The 19817-nt window shown below is 45.3% G+C and overlaps 1 protein-coding gene across 1 annotated transcript in view; it reads left to right on the top strand.

The window, feature by feature from the left end:
- Positions 1 to 19817, top strand: part of LOC149327242 (lysosomal acid lipase/cholesteryl ester hydrolase-like) — a 77134-nt gene that overhangs the window by 18872 nt on the left and 38445 nt on the right. Inside the window, exon 3 of the mRNA XM_089564824.1 lies at positions 15980 to 16079. Within this exon, the coding sequence (XP_089420950.1) occupies positions 15980 to 16079 (100 nt within the window). The remainder of the gene's footprint in view (positions 1 to 15979; positions 16080 to 19817) is intronic.

Raw genomic sequence — 19817 nt, 5'->3', positions numbered from 1 at the left:
ATTATGCGAAGAAGTGAGAAAGAGCTATATAGCCCCCAATGCAAATTACGCAACAGAAGAATAAAATGCACAAAAGCAGCCTTTTGAAACACATCGATTTGCAGCAAAGGAAGGAAATAGCAAAAAAGAAAACACGAGAAAGGCGCGATCACAGGTCTCGACGAATGGAAGCGTAGGAATCTCTAGCGCGTGTCTACGTTCCTTTATGAAGCACCGGCCTAATATTTCACGTGTGCAACGCCTCATTCGATATTATGATGCGACTGCTTCGTTACTGGACGTTGCTGAAACTGCGCACAAATTCGCTTTAGCGAATGCACCTGCACTAAGCTATTACGTTTGTATCGCCATCTCCATGAAGCAGAAACCCGCTGCGCACTGCGGCAGTGAATTCCTTGAGCGAAGAAAGAAAGTGATTTTTAATTTAAAAATTTAATTAAAGTAAACTTATTTGATCTTTGTTGAAGGTGACCTTAGGCTGATTTCCAGATGCTTGCTCGAGCAGGGCTTGAAAAAACGCTTTTAAATGCATAACGTTCCCTGACAAATAGGTGGGTCATTATGCCCAGAAATCCTACAAAGGCAACAGCGTGAGCTCTGTCCGTGCACCGCTCAAACAAAGAATATATTGCGTGATTAGCGGCTTCGCTAGGCCATATATTATTACATGAATCAACCTGCGCGCATTCTTTAATTACTAAATTTACGGGACCTAGAAAAACAAAATTTAGAGATTAGTATAGCGGTTCCTAGTAACTCAGTATTAACGATACAATTCTTTACGTATCTGATCGTTGGTCTGGATGGTGTTGTCGTCGGTGTTATGCGACACGCCAATTCCTTTGTTGCGGAATAAGCACAGTCCACTGACCACCACCAAAGTCGTCGTCACGTCTTTATTGCATTCAAAAACAGCGAAGGAAAAAAAACAAAACTCGACGGCAGCAGCTATACAGCCAGCGAATGCGTTTCGAAATTGTAGTGAAGCACCGCACAACTTCGTTCGGTCCGAATGCCATTAGAAGTGTCGAATACCATGCGACTGATATGCCACTTAATAGTCTGCGTAGCATGGGTGTTATGGCAGAATTGCAGTAGATGTAGTCGAGCAATAGTACTGCGCTACCAATAGTAGCGCAGTACTATTGCTAATAGTAGAGCAATAGTAACGCACATCCTGAGGCGCAAGCTGAAGCGCCTTCCGACTCTCCACCAACAACACTGCGCAGAAGCCAGCGCGCCCGGAAACCACCAGACCGATATACCTCCCACGATTTCCGCCACTGCAGCTAATGAGTGGAGGCGAAGATCTTGGAGGGAAGGAATGTGATAGCGTCAAGTGCATGACGCGTCACTTTGCCATGACGCGCACTGATAGCAGCAGCGGATAAGCAACCGCTGCGTATAAAAGAAGCGTCAGACAAATAAACGCTGATTCCTTGTCCTGCACCGGTCTTCGCTGGTTCTCTGCTGCGGCCGCTCGGCTGCCGCACGCTACTACATTACAAAAAGGAATAGCATGCGCATATTGGCTCTGGACAAAAACGGTGCAAAAAAAAACGTGGACGAAAGACAGACAAACACGACTGGACCAGCGCCAACTTGCAACTGAATTTTATTTTGCGCCAAACCCGCCTTTATGTAAGCCAAAACGCCGTAACATCCGTGTAATCACGCACACGCAGTAGAATCGATCACTGAAAGATATCTAACACATGAAGCACGATAGCAACAACGTAGCATACTATCATGGCTATCCGAAAAAAAAAACCCAACAAATGTATAACAAACAGCTCCACAACACTAAACAGTCATGACCAACAACTCTTAAACACCGAAAACGATACAAACGCATGAGTGATACGAGATGACCAACAAGAAACGTGGAAAAAAAGGTGTAGAATGAAGCATTAAGTCAGAAGTAGTGTCAAAGGTAAAAAAGGGTTGAAATGGATGATGAGTGCAAAGCCTTAAAAATTGGAAACGAAGAACCAGCAGCCATATGAATGATAAACGATGAGTGACCAGAAACATGACAAAGGATGAACGCGGAGCTCAGACCAATCAGCGTGAAAGGTATGAAAACGACAACATAAATCCGCGCAAACAGCCGCACATCCTGAAAAAAAAAGAATTGCACCCTATGCCAAAAGGAAGAGCGTGCACAACAAAACAAAACGAACAACCTACAAAAAATTTCTAGAAAAGTGTACCCCTCGTTGCTAAGCGTAATGGATTTCTTGCTGACGCATCTGCTCCCTTCTTTCCTGCTGTCAAAGGCATCGACCACCTCTCTCTCAAATCTGCCCTTTCCACTCCTAAAAAAAATAGTTTTCTCGAACTCCGGACGGCAGTCACTTCAGGCTTTGCAGTGATCCACTAGCAAGCTTCCTTCGTTATTCCGCAGATTCAGGAAGTGCGAGCTGGCACGCTCACTAAAACATCGACCAGTTTGGCCAATGTAGCTGAGCCCGCAACTTAAGGAAATCTGGTAAACAACCCGCGTCCTGCACTGTGTGAACTTGTTTTAATGTTTCACAGTACAAGCCGGTTGTCTTTTTCCGTTAGTCATGGCGCAAAGCTTAGAAAGTTTGCAGGGGTCTGAGAATGCGACCTGAACATTAAGTCGGCCTACTACTTTTTTAAGGTTGTATGAAACCTTGTGGATGTACGGTATTACCGCCGCACGGTTGCGTGAAACTGGATCTCTGCTTTTAGGACCTTGCTTCAGCTTCTGCCGTATGGCTTCACACATGGAAGAAACCATACAAGAGGGGTATCCTGCTTCGTTTAACCGCTGAACTTGAGCGCTGAAACTTGAGGAGACCATATGGGGGCACGATTTGTTCAAAGACGCTTGCAAGGAGTTTGAAACAATTGTCCGCTTCACAAGCTTCGATCGAGCACTGTTAAAGGGGAGCAAATCTTTCCTTGAACGCTGATTATACATCCAACACAAGCCATCTTTGCAAAACTGTACCCTAAGGTCCAAGAACTGGATTTCGCCATTTGTCGGAACCTCTTTAGTGAAACTGAGACATTCGCTGTGTTCTGAAAACACGGACATAGTCCTTGCGAGCGCAGCATCTAGCTCATACTCAGAAATGTCTTTAAGGATAACCAAGAAATCGTCAACATACCTGTGTACAAAAACTACGTGCAGATCAACAAGGTGGCATCTGATGTCGGCTCCTACAATGGAGAGAAAAATATCACAAAAGGCCGGGGGCTACAGAAGAGCCAATGCATATTCCCTTCTTCTGAACAAATAACTTTTCATCATATACAACAGCAGTCTAACTTTGGTAAAATTCTAACAATGAAATGAAACTGTGAACGCTCACTCCTGCTGCATTTTGAAAACGGACTTCGCCGCTGGACTGGATGGTTTTCCTGATAGCCTTTAAAAGTCCTTGATGCGGAACGGAATAAAACAGCTCTTCAATGTCGATGGAAACCCCTGTGTAATGCTTGGGGGGCAAAGGCTCCAGGTAGTTTTGCACCTCGCACGAACTGCGCACAAGAAAAGGATCATTGCCAATCAGGCGTCCAAGGCGGGTTTGAAGGTGACTACTGACAAGACGTTGCCACGTCCCCGTTTCCGAAACGATGGTGCGCAGCGGTAAACCAGGCTTGTGGGTCTTGACGGTGAAAAAACTTCGAGAGGCATTCCTTTTTCTTCCTGGGCCAGCTTTTTTATGCCCTCTAGGCGCATGTCTTCTAGGATCTGACTAGCCTAAGTTTTTTGTTTCCGCACTTTGAACGGCACCTGCTTGAAGTTCTTATGTATTGGAGCTAAATCCTTCTCACGAAATTAACCGGACGGCGTAAGTTCAGCCTGCAGCACAACGAGGTCCTTGTCTTTGAGAATGCTTGAAATCTTCGGTAGATGCGGCTTTTTAGGAAGACTGCGATTAACGCTCGTCTTCAAGAAGGCAACACCGTCGCTTATGATACTGTCTTTTGCTTGGTCCGTGGCATGGCTAGCCACCTTTCTAACCAGGGCTAAAAGTTCGTGACGCTGTGCACAAGGTGCGAGGCTGAACTTTGGTCCTTTTGCTAAGACCCCGTCGACCTCTTCTGGCAGCTCTGCTCCTTCTAGCATGGTCACCCATTGAGGTATTTCAACAGAGGGCTCCTTGGAACGACGAAGCAGGTTCAAAAGCGCACGTTGCCAAAGAAACTCGGTAGAATTCGCTGCCAGCCGCTTGAGCTCCTGAAAGCGCATGTTTTCTTTCACAGGTTCTTTACCTAGTACAACAAGGAGACGAAGCCAGTCTTGAAACATTCGTACTTGCCGCCAATACTCAGACTTGGGTATTTGGCAAACACGGCTGACGTGGCCCCAGGATGGCTCCAAAACACCAAAGAGAGAGTGGAAGGGGCGGTGGAGTGGCCATACTGTTCAAACCTTCACTGCAAGTCTTTAGAATGCCAGATATTGACGATGTAGAAGGCATCTTTTGTAAATTTTACAAAAACAATGTTCGTTACGTTTTAGGAGCCGTGTACAGGCCACCCAATTCCTCTGTAGCACTCCTAGTGAATCTAAAAAAATATATTGAGCGCCATATAAAACAGAATGATAGGCTAATCTTGACTGGCGATTTTAATTTACCAAACATAGACTGGACTGCCTTTTCGTATTCTAATCACATCATTGAGCAAACTATGCTTGATATTTCTATTGCCTTTGACCTACTTCAGGTAGTTAAAGATCCTACTAGAGTCTACAATGGTTCATATTCAATTCTTGATCTATTTTTTGTAAATGGTACTGTCAAAAAAAACGTCGAATGCTATGTAACGACCGGTGTTTCTGATCACAAAGCTGTTGTACTGACATTGATGAATGCAAACTTTGATCGCCGAAATACTGTCAGTTTCTTTCCTAATTTTTCTCGTGCACATGATGAATCTATTCTTGATATGCTCGACTTTCATTATGACCGTTTTATGAATTTTAATGGAAATGTGAATGACTTATGGCTATTTTTCAAAAGTGTTGTCTTTAAGTGTATTGAATAGTTCGTTCCAAAAATTGCAAAAAAGTCCCCAAAATGTAACCCTTGGATAACACGAGGGACATTACGCTCACAACGAAAGCTAAAAAGAATGAAAAAAAAAGTTAAAAGCAGGAAACTATTCCCAAACGATCATTGATGAACAAACAGAAAAACTAAAACAGCTGATTGCCCATGAGAAGGAAAAGTACTTTTCTACTCAGCTACCTACCTTCATTAAAACATGCCCTGAGAAATTCTGGAGGCAGATAACTCCAGCTTCACGATCTCATGATACTTTCAAAGTAAATGGAATATGTGAGCGTAATGACGCTTTGGTGTCCACGGCTTTCAGTGACTACTTCAAATCGGTGTTTACTCAGGATGACAGCTCTCTTCCCTGCTATTCCGTGAATTTGCCTTCAGTTCCTGATGTTGTGATTTCCGAGGCAGGTGTTCTCAATTTATTATTGAAGCTTGATGTAAAAAAAAAATCTCCCGGACCAGATGACATTCCCAACGCATTCCTGAAGCGTTATGCAGAATGGTGTGCCAAGTACTTATGCATCTTATTTAACAAATCACTAAATGAAGGATCATTACCGGATGACTGGAGAATGGCAAGAATCAAACCAATTCGCAAAACTGGAGACAAAGCATCTATTCAGAATTACCGTCCGATATCGTTAACATCTACAGCATGCAAGGTTTTGGAACATATCATTCATAATCATATAGCAGATTTTCTTGAACAAAACAATTTTCTAACTAATCCTCAGCATGGCTTCAGACGAGGATTTTCCACTGCCACTCAGCTAGTACAAACTATACATGATTTTGCGCAGGCAATAAATGAAGGAAAGCAGACTGACGCTATATTTATGGACTTAAAAAAAGCATTTGATAAAGTTTCGCATAACAATCTTCTTCACAAATTAGGTAATGTACTAAAAAATGACAAATTACTCGCATGGATTACAATCCATGGTAAAACAGCGCGAAAAAAACACGAGGACGGAACAAACACGACAACACGAGCGCTGAACTTTCAACTGACGATTTATTACGCACATGTGTACATATATAGCATTCCCGCCAAACACTAAACAAAACAAAACAAAAAAACACTGCATCATCACTGAAAAATATTAACTCTACATATCTACAAATGAATGCTCCAAAAAGGTGATTTCGCGGTTAGCCAGTGATAATGAGGGCTTACTAATGGATTACAGCCTACTTAAGAAACCGTCTTCCGTTTGTAGTAGTAAATAATTCCCCTTCCCCTCCAGTTCCTGTTGATTCCGGCGTTCCCCAACGATCTGTTCTTGGGCCACTCCTCTTCTTGATTTTTATTAATGACATTGTCGATAACATCTCAGTTTCTGTTAGATTGAATGCTGACGATTGTGTGTTATATGAAAAGATTACTACTACTGAGGACCAAGTACGGTTAAATAACGATTTCACTAAGATAATAACATGGTGTGACCAATGGCAAATGTGCGTTAATTATGATAAAACAGTGTTCATGCGTATAACCCAGAAAAAGAAGCCTCTTTTGTTTAACTATACTGCTAAAAACAAAGTTCTCTCTCAAGTGAATAATTACAAATACCTAGGTCTGCGGATCTGCAATAACCTCTCCTGGACAGAGCACGTTGACAACGTTACAGCTAATGCCCTACGCAAACTATTTTTCCTCCGACGTGCTCTGAAGCTCGGCCCCCCCAGTGTACGTTCACTTTCGTATAACACTATTATTCGCCCTATGTTAGAATATGCCGTCATAATCTGGGATCCTTTCACTAAATCTAACATTGCTAAATTAGACAGAGTCCGAAAGAAAGCAGCACGGTTTATTTACAATTCATATAACCGCACATCTATCACTGCACTTCTTAATCAAAGTGGTTTGCTTCCAGTCTCTCACAGAAATCGCATCTGTCGTCTAAACTTTTTATTTCAGTTAATCAAAGGTCAGTACAATATTGACACATCCAATATTATATCGTTCTCCTCAGGGTACAACACAAGACAACACCATGATTTTACAGTAACACCATTAAACGCACGAATTAACACCTTTAAGTACTCCTTTTTCCCCAGAAGGATTACAGACTGGAATAATCTAACTAATGATGCAGTAACCCAAACTTCACTAAAAAGGTTTGAAAGCCACCTTTAACTTTTTTATAATGTCGGACCGCTACATTTCTTTGTTTCGTTTGTACTTTTTGAAATTGTGTTCTTGAACTTAAATTGTTGATCAATTGTTCTTGTATTGTTTGCTTGTTCCTGAGGTCATTTTTGTTGTTTCCAGAATTTATGTATTGTGTGCCCACCCTGCGAAGGTCTTGTAAAAGATCGCAGCATCAATAAATAAATAAAAAAAAACAGTTTATTTTTCAAGCAGTAGGAAACGACTCGGGACTGGCATGTAGACACGGCGGTGAGGTTGGCACACACAATGGCTCATTCGGTGCGAGAGCTTCGAGAGAGTAAAGGGCCATTGTAGAAGAAATATGCTCCAAGAAGAACTATACTTTGGGCTAGTTGGTTCATGATTCAGGAGGAAAACGGCACAAAAAAAAACGTGGAAAAAAAAAACAAACACGACAGGGCTAGCGCCAGTCCTGGCGCTGGTCCTGTCGTGTTTGTCTTTCTTTTGTCCACGTTTTTTTGCGCCGCTTTCCTCCTGAATCATGAACCAACTAGCCCAAATTAGAGTTCTTCTTGTATTGGCTGCGTCTCTTTATGATGTCAACAGATGCTGAACTGCATAGCAAGTGAGGTAACTGAAGACCACTTGCCTTATACAAACTGGCTTTCTTACCCTGGAGCAAGGTGTCGAACCGGAATTTTTTCGGGTTCGGTTCAGGTTCGGGTTCGGGTTCACGCCTTTCGGGTTCAGTGCCGGGTTCAGCTCCAGAGCGGCAACCGTTTCGGTTCGAACCGGTTCGTACAGAAGTCAACTGGTTCAAACTGGTTGAGGAGAACAAAAATCGAATGTAGATGGGTTTTAATCAACCTTGTTATGCTGGTTAGTTTTTCTTACCCATCGTTATATATAATAACAAATGCAAAAATTTCTTTAATGTGAGATGTTGTCACTTTACCAACTTTTTTATTGTCCCCGGGAAAAACTCGAATTTACGGCAAGAGCCGCAAAACAAAATTAATTGGAAATTAACGTATATCGGCGTCGTACGCTATTATCCGTCTGATTGGGCATAAGGCGAAAAGCTGCTGGATTTTGCGTCTACAAAAACCTCCAGCTTGAGCAGTTTCGGAGACCCCGTAGAGCGAGTAATTGGTCATCCTGAAGCTCGAGCCAGTCGGGAATTTCTCTTATACACAGTTCTCCTATACGTTTGGCTTGTTTGCAGGTAAAACGTGAAACAGAAACACATTTCACGATCGTTTCTGTATCGCTCGCACTCTTGGCGTATGCGGCTTGATCTGGTATCCAGGACCAGAGAAGGCAATTGGTTTAAAAGCTTTAATTCTTCGCTTGCCCTCTAAAAACCTTATTGTTTTCGTGAAAACAGAACCGAAATCTAACTGCTTCTCCCTACGTGCCGCATCTCCCACCGAATAGCATGTGGTACACTTCTCAAATAATAATTATAATGTTCCATAGCATAACGTCTTTTTTCGTGTGTTCTTGTCTAGAAAACTTATATGCGCTACATTGAATTGAATTGAATTGAATTTATTTTTCCAGAACAACTGGAAGGATTTCCAGGCAAAAAGCTGCTTTCGCAGCTTGACTGGGCCCGGAAAACCGTTACATACAGTGGCTTAGACATTTAAGGTGATTGAAATAAACATAAACAAGATACAACAAAAGGAGAACAAAAGTACACACTATTTGAATACAAACAATAAAATACACTACATACATCAGTGTCATCGGCTGCGAAGCAACAGGTGCAAGGGCAGGAACGAAAAAATACTGGCTTTGTGGTTGTTGCGTCGCAGCACTTTTTCACGTGAATACAAACTGCAAAGGGATAAATGGCTGATGTTAATCGCACAGAGGACTATACTCTTTGAGACTATTCTAAGGTGTTTCTAAGGGATGGGTGCATCCTTGAATTCTCACACTCGTCTTTCCGCCTTTATTTCCAGGACGCTTTAAAGAGAAGTGTAGAACCGCTGATGTAATGTTTCTGATTTCAGCGCGTTGGACACTAACGATCGAACGATGGAATGGAATCGTCTCCCGCGATTCCTCTAAGGGAAAGCGTATTCGTTCGATGTAGTACAGTTTGCGAGCGCCCTTACTTGAAGAACGGCTGCCTTTCCTCGGCTTACTTGTTAAAATTAAATATTTATTTGTATTTACAATATACTTCACGGTACAACGAAAAAGAGCTTATCATGGCTTCCGAAAACAATATACAGGAGGGTGTTGTAATGTCCCACGCAATACTTTTTAATTTCCGCAATAGCGAAGGGAGTGGAGGGCTGCAGACATAGTTGCGGTCACCAGATGCAGGTCCCCTCTGCGTGCAGTGCACAAAGAAATTGACATTGTTTTGGACTTAGTCGAAAGTCAGTGTATAGAACATTGTTAGATAAAATTGGGATTGTTATAGACTGACCTATAGACAGTAGTCTATCTGTAGTGCAGAAAGTCTGTAGACGATCTTTGGACGAACGAAAATTGAGGTAATTATAGACTGTAGTCTATAGAGAGTCTATAGACCGTCTAAAGACGGAAAGAAATTGAAGCAGCTATAGACCGTAGTCCATAGACCGTCTATAGACAAAAGGAAATTGAGGCGGCTATAGACCTTAGTCAATAGGGAGTCTAAACGCCGTCTATAGACGAAAGAAGATTCAAGCACGTATAGACTGTAGTCTAAAGAGAGTCTATAGACAAAAGGAAATTGAGGCATCTATAGACCTTAGTCTATAGGGTATTACTGAAGATGTTGAGAATTTGACGGCTCGCGGGCCTCTGGTATATTTCCAATTATGAGATCATACAATGATGTCTCCATGCACTTCACCAGGGCTATGCCAGTGAAATAAGGGGAAGCGACATAGACTTCTTCCTCGGGAACTTTCAGACTACTGCCATAAACGAAGAACACCATAGATCTCGAGCTGGTGAAAGCTGAGTCAGGAACTAGGGCTCTCCGCACAACCACCGTATTGCTCCTCGTGTCCCGTAAAACACGTACGGGTAGGCGTCGGAGCTATCCCTCTAGTGCAGGCATGAGTCGTGCGTCTGCAGGATTTTTCCGGACAAGTCCGACCGCCACCATATCCTCAGCTGGTTCAAGCCTACCTGCTGTTGTGGACACCGTATCAGGCGCAACACTCTCTGGCTGAATACAACAGGACGGCTGCTTATGGTTTTCGCGCTTTCTTGAGCAGGAACTTAGTTCATGCCCTGTTTTTCGACAATAAATGCAATAAAGCTATTTTGGCCTTGAGCGAGAGTCAGCAGCCTGATGTCCTGGTCGATTACAAAGGGGGCACCTTCTTGACTCCGTGTTTGATGGAACATCCTTCTCTTTCGGAATGTCCACACTGAATTATTCTTTGAACAAAGGCTACTTTCTTTGCCGCTTGGCCTCTAGAAAGTTGTCTGCTGCCTTGGCCATTTTGTCCAGCGTCTTGCATTCTCTTTCTCAAAGGAAAACCGCCAGGCGACCATGGCAGTTCCTCATGACCTGTTCGGCCACCACCAAATCACGTAATCATTGTACATTGTGGCCGTTCGCGACATCTCGACCCATCGATCAAAAATACTGAGCATGCGCACGGCGTATTCCTTGCCTGTTTTTTATCAAGCGGGTTACTTTCACGAAACTTTCCGCGATAACCTTCCGCGATAACCTTCGGCCGTGAATCGAAAATGCTGGAGCAGGGCTAGTTTTGCCTTATCGTAATCCATTGAATCTGCTAGAGGCAGTTTACCGAACACGCGCAAAGCCTCCCCAGTTAGACATACTGAGTGCTGTAGCCTATTTTTTCTTAGGCCAACTGTACCCTTCTGCGATACGCTCAAAACGTTTCAGGTATGCATGCAAGTCATCCCTGCGATCGTCGTAAGGCGGGATCAACTTGCGTGGGCTAACCGCTGCTGTGGGCTCCGGTGCGGATTCTCGATTACCCTCACAAGCTTCTGCGAGCGTTAACTGGAACTGCGATCTACGCTCTTCAGCCTCTGCTAGCGACTTTCCATGCTCGCGTTCGGCTTCACGAGAAGCGCGTTGGGCTTCTGCTTGGGCCTTGGCATGCTCGCGTTCAGCTGCACGTGCAGCGCGTTCCTTCTCCTGCTCAGCGGCAACCCACTAACGCAGCTCAGCATGTCACACAAAAAAACAAGGCCCTGTACTGTTGCAGGGCACCAAATTGTCACAAATTTCGTGACACGTTCCCTACTGCCGAAGGGGAACGCTTTCGCGTGCAGGTTCGTACAAGAACACAAACAAAACAAAACGAAGTCGTATTTATACTTTAAAGGAAAGAAGCCAATAAAAAACCGGAAGCACCAAGAAAACATACACTCAATACGCGTACAACACAACAGATAAAAGGCAAGAGTACACCAGATACATAGCGTCCCAGGTGAAGCGGAAAAGCCTCGCAGGCAGCAAGGACGCGGGTTGATTACGGTCATAAAATTCGGCACAAGTTAGAAAAAAAGAAACAAAAAAATGGCAGTTGGTTAGCTCTGGTGAAATCGGGTAAATTGCGTTAGCAATGGTGCGCGCGTTCTTGCAATTATTCGGCGCGTTGCCTTCGCCTGGTAGCATTGCGGCGTTCCTGACCAGTCAGGTGTTGAGTCATCGGTGACCGATGACGTGGAACCAGGCAGCGAGGTAAAACGTTGTCGCCGAGCTCCATCCTTAGCACGACGCTTTGCAAGACGTTATTCACGCTGTTCTGGTATCTCTTGTGCACTTTTGTCGCTTTCTTGCTTCTTTCTGTCGCTGCCACTTCTCCTTAGAGGACTGCATAGCAAAGCATAGCCAAGGCAAGCGCGCATTTATACACGCTTTACAACGCAAGAGCATGGGCACTGCCATATTTGGTCACATGACCATTCCGCCACGCTTCCAGGGAGTCTACAGAACGTCATCGCCCATTGGGCTGTACGCCTTGCACGTCGGTAAATTGGTTTTTGAGGAAAGGAAATGTGTCTGTCTCGCATATCTCGGTGGGCACCTGAACCTCGCCGTAACGGGAAGGGAGAAAGATTTCCTATCGTCCTGTCATCTAGGTTTCGTAAGATTTTATTCGTAATCATATCCGGAACTGCCGGCGATCTACTTCCGAGTCCACTGTGTTCGGCCCTAACTTCACTATGGAGATCGCGGCATCTAGGTAAGGGTTGTCTGCTCCTGCGCATGCCGGCCCCGGTTCGGCACCAGTCGAATTCGTGTACCTGTCATTTATCTGTACAAGTATTTCCACCTTAGTTGCATCGAACTGATGCGCTAGCCTTTCGATCCGCTGCATCAAGGCCCATTTCGTACTCTGTAGGTGGTGTAGGTGCCGGAGAACTCGCCATACTCGAGCCTATCCATCTGATCGCATATATTGCCCCCATTTCACCTCGTAAGTCCAATCGTGTGGCTGTCTATGCCTGTGTTGAGCTGCGCTTACTGCGTTCTTAAATATCGGTCCAATTTGCGTACTTTGAGACGGTCCTCCAGCTCTTCTTCATTCCCCATAGATTCATGAAGCTACCTCTTCCTCTCCATCTATCTCTACCGCTTCCGTGGTGTCGCGCACCGGTTATAGAACTCTTTAATTCCAGCTCGAAATGTTGGTGACCTGTCCCGCGTCATTACAGTAGTATCTAAATGTGCCTCAATTAACCGACTCCACTCTCATCCTGCTGGGTGTTGACGGTCCCCTGTTCTACTATTACCTCTTTGATTCGGTTGTCGCTGCAGAGATCCTCCTGTGTGTCACACCCCGTGGTTGGGTTCCCCCCTTTGACAAAGGGGAGGTTGGAAGAAGTGTCTAAGGCGACGCTGTTTCCTCTCCTCGAGGGCTGGAGGGGAACTGTTAGTTACTATAGCCCATGTGTTTGTATGGTGTATGTTTGTACCTTTGACAGGATTGTGCTGTATTCCCATTCCGTGTACTGACCGTTCAAGTTCACGAGAATGATCAAAGGATTTTGTTCACAAAGTTGTTTCCTCTTGGCGAACAGTTTCCGAAAGTCGTATTTACCATGCCTCAGTGGACTCTATGTGCTTGAGATAAAAAGGGTCCTGCCCCCACTCTACAGAATAACTTCCACTATGGCGTGGTCTATTCGTTTACTGCCAGTGTCGTCTTATATCGTTCAAACGTTCCACCGAGTGAAGATGGCCAGTTGCGTGTTGTCTTTCTATTCCCGTAATATTTGTACCCAGACCATTTCGACTTTTTACCGAATTCTTGGAGCGCAATTAACGCCATTCGGTCCCCGCACTTTGAGCATTTTTGCAGTACTGTCTGCCTCCTCGTGAATCCTCTATAGTCCTACTGCCAGATGGTATTGTTCGTAATGGTTTTGCGAGCCATGATAGTTGATGGGAAGTTCCCACTGAAGTCCGAAAGTTTTTTCTGCTAATATCACCCCAGTTCTCTTTACCCGTTGTATATTAAGGTGCATGTTTCCCATCATCTGCTCTACTAGTTTCAGGACATTTGCTTGCATCTGCAACAATTACACCTGTACAGAGCACAAAAATTGAATCACTTTGCCCTGCAGTTCAGCTATTACGCGCTCAATCTTTCCAACCCCGTCTTCCATTGACATTACTCGTTCACCCTTTCGCTTTGATGGCGGCGGCGCTCGTGTCTGCGCTTTTCTTTCCTGTGCTACCCAATCTCGCCCTCCCTATAATGTAGGTTTGGGTGCAGGTGGTGGTCAGCAGCATTTGCCTATCCAGTGTCTCGCTATGGAGGAAGCAAGTCAGCCGGAGCCGACGTCCTCCACATTCTGTACTCGCCGACGTCGGACCCAGTCTGATCATTCGGTCGACACTGCCAACCGCGCGAGGATTTTAGCAATCGACAGGGAGCATAAACGCGCTAAACGGGCAGCCGAAGCAGGTGAAGAGCGGGAGCTTCGAAAGCAAAGGAATGGAGAATAACTGGACCCTGGGACAGTGGACACCTCAGTCGCGTTTTAAACTACGTGGCTGTAGTGACAGATGTGCGCTGCATGCGCCGGCATTGACAACGTTACGGCAGAAATCCGGCACTGAAGCTATAGGCCGCCGGCATTCACTGTGTTCATTGGCATTGGCGTTGACAACGATCTACATTCCGATGATTTTGCTCAAAGGAAGGGAGCATAACTGGCTTCCTGTGTCATTGGATGCCTCAATCGAGCTTTGAGGTACTTGGCGGTGGTGAGAGAGAGAAACAGCCAGCCTAGGCAAAAGTGTTCACGTCTAGCGAGGCCTAACCACAGCTAAACCGAGGCTTACCCAGGTGATACCAAAGCTTTCGCTTGCATAACGATGGTTAGCTGAGCTAATCCGCAGCCATTTTTTTGCACTTCTTGTCTCCCATCGGATACGGTCCCTCACACAGAGTGCACCAGGCTTTACACCCGTGGTCCTCTGTCGGGTCCTCGTTCGCAGAGTTTAAGCAAAATTTCGTGCTTAGACATACGTCGGACAGATGCCCGAGATTCCCACATCCGGAGCACACTTCGTACCTCTTATTATCTAGAGTGAAATTAACGATGACCTGCGACTAGTACACGTGCCGCGGCGCTCGTTCTTCCTTGACGAAGATGAGCGCCGCTCTTGTTTTTCCTTTCTTACAGCAATGATTTGTTTGTTGCACGGGTCCTTGAATATCTTCAAGAGCTCCCCGCCGGTCAAGTCGGTATCCATAACTCGCATTAAGCCTGTCCTGCAGATTTCCGGCGGTGCGGCGCCAGCCTTTACTTCGTATTTGCTTTCCCCTGACTTGCCCTCCGTGATGCGGCACAACTGACATAATCGGCCCCCGTCAGCGGGGCTGTAGATAGAGCAGTAAAAACTAGAGATCACTGCGGTGACCCGAAATTGGCAGAATGCGAAAGCATTGACGCCTCCTTGGCACTCATCGCCTCTCTTTGTTAATTTCTTTGTGTTTGTTAATTGTTATAAATACTGAATTAGCGTAAGTGCCTCATTCATTATTTAAAGATCGATTCATTTACTCTAATTATACCTTCTTTTCCCCAATCGACCATTTTGGGTTTTCAAATATGGCGCCGTGGTAGCGTTCCCGTCCACTTACTATATTCCCGCCCAGCCTACTCAACCATCCAATGGTTTTTGCGGATTTTTAATTAACTGATTAGTTTTTGTCAATGAAACTATTCTGTTCGATTCATTATTACTCAACAAATACATTTAAAGTCATTTAAAATTTTTTTTCACTTTTCGCCTATTTTTCACTGTCTTTCTGTCGACGGCTCTTTTCCAATCCACTCACTATATTTAGGTCCGCGTAATTTGAACGTTTTTGGGACACTTTGGCCTCTAATTAATTAAGTATAAGTCCTCTCAGCATAATTTTTTTCCAGAGCGCAGCATCCGCACACCGTGTTCTATCGATCACAACAATTTGTTTGATGCTGCTTCTTCTGAGAACATCCCAACTGTTGCGTACACGTTTTGCGAACAGGTTTTGGTGGCACGGCCCTACCGACATGGCATAGAACTGCTTTCGCATTAAAAGTTCAGATTCCGGTTTTAAGGCAAAAGCGACACAGCAATACGCCGACAATGTAGGTGCTGCTCAACCGAATGCGCCGCCCCTTGCAACCGAGAGGGGAGGTGTTGGGCAGCACTGACGTAGCGTCGTCACAGCGTCCGAGAAGGCACGTGCGCCGCAAGAAGTTCTCAATGCGCGATCATCGCCTTTGCCTTGCTTTCAATACGAGCTTCATCACGACCCACACAATGAAATACGTAAACGTTTGACGAGATATCTCTTGTTATGCGCAGATGCTTGAAAAAGACCTGATGACATCGCTCATCTCGTGCAGCTGGCTCCCCGCACGCAAGAACGTTTCCTCACGGGTCTGGCTTCAACCGGTGAACGGCAGTGAGGACGGGAAGAACTTAGCAGAGGTCGTTACGTCACATTTTTTTGAAGTTGGACGTGAGTGCGCCACATAGCTATTTCACCGCTGTCTCAGCGCGCTTGCGCATCCGCAGCAGACAGTGAAGTAGAGACGCTGCTGCACCCAATGTAGCTGCTACTCGCTGCGCCATCAGCCTAAGACTTCCTGTGGGCCTTGGAAACACACGTTTTGTCACGCAGTTCGGGTACCTATTGCCTCTCCTGAGGTTTCCTTCCTCCATACCATCCGGGCTGCCGTGGGTTTAAAACCGGGACAGGGTGTCTATCATTATGTCAAGCATACGTATTAACTATTGCAATTCGGTGTGGCTAACAACAACCATGGCAACATTAAGGAGATTCTACGTGTTGCAAAAAAAGATTGTGAGCATCATAGCTAATATTGATTAGTTTTATTCTACAGAACAATATTTTTGTCAATACAATACAGTCTCAATACAAAAAACGTACGGGTTTCTTACGTTGCGCTCATTTTATTTATTGTCACGCCGTTCCAAACAGCTTATTTCGTTAAATCATTAAAGCATCATTAAAATATAACCTAAGTATTGCCTGTACACACAGCACTGATATGTGGCTCTTCCCACGCTTCCGCATCAGTTACTAACTACACTTTGTGAAACATAACCTTCCCTTACTGCTCAATATGACCAATTTACCAGACCAAACCTTAACCAACTGCGGCAGTATGTTTGTCCTTTTAGAATTTACTGATTGTTATTTACTTCCTGTTATCCAGCTGTTCTACGTTTTCAACCTTATATCTGTATTCCTTTATTGTAATGTATATTTACTTTACAATACGTTGTATGGTATGCCCTGTCTTGTGTATTGTGCCCTGAACCTTGTCAAGCTGGCATGACAACTTTTAGCACAGGTGACTGAGCAGAAGTTTCTGAAACGTAAAGAATAGAAAGTGAATTCAAGTTCAAATATTACCACAGCCCATTTCGACGCGTCGTTTTTAAGCTGCATTGCCGTAATAATTTGTTTCTCTAGTTTTTTCCTGAAATTTAATTTCTGGGTAGTCCGTGGAATCGCCCCAAATTTTATGCGTCATTTCAATCCCACCGTTCCAACTGATATCGTTGGAAATAGGTTTGGGACCTGATGGGTCACTTATACGCGACCATGTACGGACCTTCCTTCCCCTGTGAAGTATAATTAGAAACTGCCCAGCTACTATCGCTTCCTGCATTTTCGTGACAACACGGTGCTACCCAGAAATTGTATCGCTGCGGTCACTTGCTATTTATGGTGATATTTTTAATGCAGATAGTACTGACTCAGCAGTGTTCCCATGAATAAATTTCCGGCATGTTTCCACATATGCGTTATGTACTGAAGAAAGCTTTACAACTGGGTGAAAAAATAAGCAGGTGCCGACACAAAGAACACAGGCAACAGAAATGGACCGTTTATGAGAAGGTGAACATGGAAATCTAGCAATGTGAACAACTGCGATTTTTGCCGCATGCAATAAAGCAGCGTATAGGAATACAGCTGCAGTCACAGTGCTTGGACTGTGGCCCTAAGATTCTGAAACACTCAACACAATATATAGTCACTCATTGTTGTGGCTCGCACTTCCATATGTGTCTCAGCACAGTGACTTCTTCAGGGAGTCTTGCCTCAAACGGCGGCTTCTGAGTGTCTGGTTGCGGCCCCACCGCGAGAGTCGCCAGTGTACGGTTGACGGCTTTGATCGCTGAATACGATGACGTATCTTGTTCCCTACTAACCACAAGGTGACGCGTGATATCATTCGTTAACGCCAGCCCAGCCGTCTTTAACACTGTTACCACGTCCTTCAAGAGCACTTTTCCCAAAGCCGGAGACGACGAGAAGTATCTCACTGTCGCCAACGGAGCGTTCCTGACCAAGGGAATTCGTTCTGTCTCGAGCACTTTCGATGAAATCCGCACAAAAACTGCACCTCAGTTGCCGAAGGTGTTCGGTTCTCGATCGTTGTTCACTGCGCTGGCGCCCGCGGAAGAGGCGGACGATTCTGGCAAGGCTTTCATCGCAAGGCTCCTGGCAGCTTCAGGTGACCCTTCTTTGCCGCCCACCGGCAAGAGGCTGTTTGTTTTCACCCACAGAAGTGTAGCTTCCTCTCTCTCTTCTGGTGAGGCTCCCCATTCTGGAGGCTTAACTGCAGGTGTTCTTTTGAACAGGGCAGCCAGCTTTAACAGCATTCGGTGGAAGGGAGACTTGTGGCTTGCTGGCAGAGTCTTGTCGCGGTTCGGAGTTTCGTATGGCTGTGCCCCGGGAGCAGGAGTATGACTGCAGCTGGGTTGAGGAACGTCCTGTGTTGGCCTGCGAATATAATGAGGGCGTGCTACCTGAAATCCGAACATCGCGATGCGGCAACGGCTCGTCCTTCTTTGGCGACTGCCTGCTCACAAGCTTCCGCATTGCAACTTTGCTTTTTGTTAACATATCGGTGCGCTGATGCAAGCCCCAGACGATGTTTGTCAATGCGACAAGTGGTGTGATTCGGTGTGTGTGATAACTTTCGCTACCAAGCAATTTATTAAGCATGAAATGCTTTTAGCTCCCGTTTTCGGCAGTGTGGTGACGTCACGCCGAGACCGAGAGCCAACATCCGGGCACGGAATTCCACTCATCCGGGCACTGAAACGAGAGCATCCGGGCACCGTACGAGATTTAACGAGACTCTGATAGGGCCGCGCTTCCGCGTCATCCCCACGGATGGCGCTGCGGTCCCACACTCGAACGCGCTGTAGATGCATTCTTGTCAGGCCTGCGTCTCGTCGTGTCCGCGTACGCTTCTGCATCGTCCTGCATTCCATTGCCGCCACCGTCACAGCTGCTTAAGCCCAGCAATGGAGTCTGATGAAAGGAGAGATAAGAAGCGTCTTGCGGAAAGCGATCGCTTCGCGAGTGATACGCCACAGCAGAAGACTGCTCGCCTCTGCCGACAACGCCATGATTATTCGGCCGCACCCGAAAGCTACAAGGCCGCCACGGTTCGCGGCTGCCTACCTAAGCCCGCACTATTGCCGGCGATCGCTTCGACGCAACAAGAAGAGTGTGGAGTGGTGTGTTGAACACTCGACCCATTTCAAGATTTTGACTAGTACCATCTACTACCAATGTCATATACCCGTAACAATTTCATGCTTACTCTACTCTCGGTTACGGGAGAGGCAAAGTTTTTTGTGTCTTTGTTTGGAATGGTTTCGCGTATGGTTCGAATCACGGGTAACTCAGAGTAAAATATTATATGAAGAACACCTAACGAAATTGGATCATAACAGTTGGAGAGCTAAGGTTTCTAAAGACTTTTACAAATAGAGCGCTGGCTCACAATGACAGAAAAGAAGTAGGAACCTAAACAGTAAGATGTAGGACACAAAGACGGAAAATGAGCATTAATCGATGGATTAATCACGCGGGAGGTAAAAACTGGATGAATTCCGCGGAAAAGAAACATGGTGCAGAACTACGAAAGTATGCTAAACTGTACGAGTTGGAGCATTTAGATTTTTCGAAGCTCGAAAAAACGAATACTCAGAAGAAGGCAGAGGCACGACACGAGAACTTGTAGAAATGTAGTGTACGAATATATCGATGCTAGAAAAGACAGATCAGGAAGGAATCGTTCTATGATAACCCAAGAGGCAGTGCCCTACTCTTTGATGCTAGATCAGTGTGATAGTAAAGGCGCAGGTACGA

This window comes from Amblyomma mixtum, chromosome 10 (assembly GCF_055824585.1).
Source record: "Amblyomma mixtum isolate Tamu chromosome 10, ASM5582458v1, whole genome shotgun sequence".
NCBI lineage: Eukaryota > Metazoa > Arthropoda > Arachnida > Ixodida > Ixodidae > Amblyomma > Amblyomma mixtum.
The sequence above is the reverse complement of the archived record's forward strand: the minus strand, read 5'-3'. Positions and strand labels throughout refer to the sequence as shown.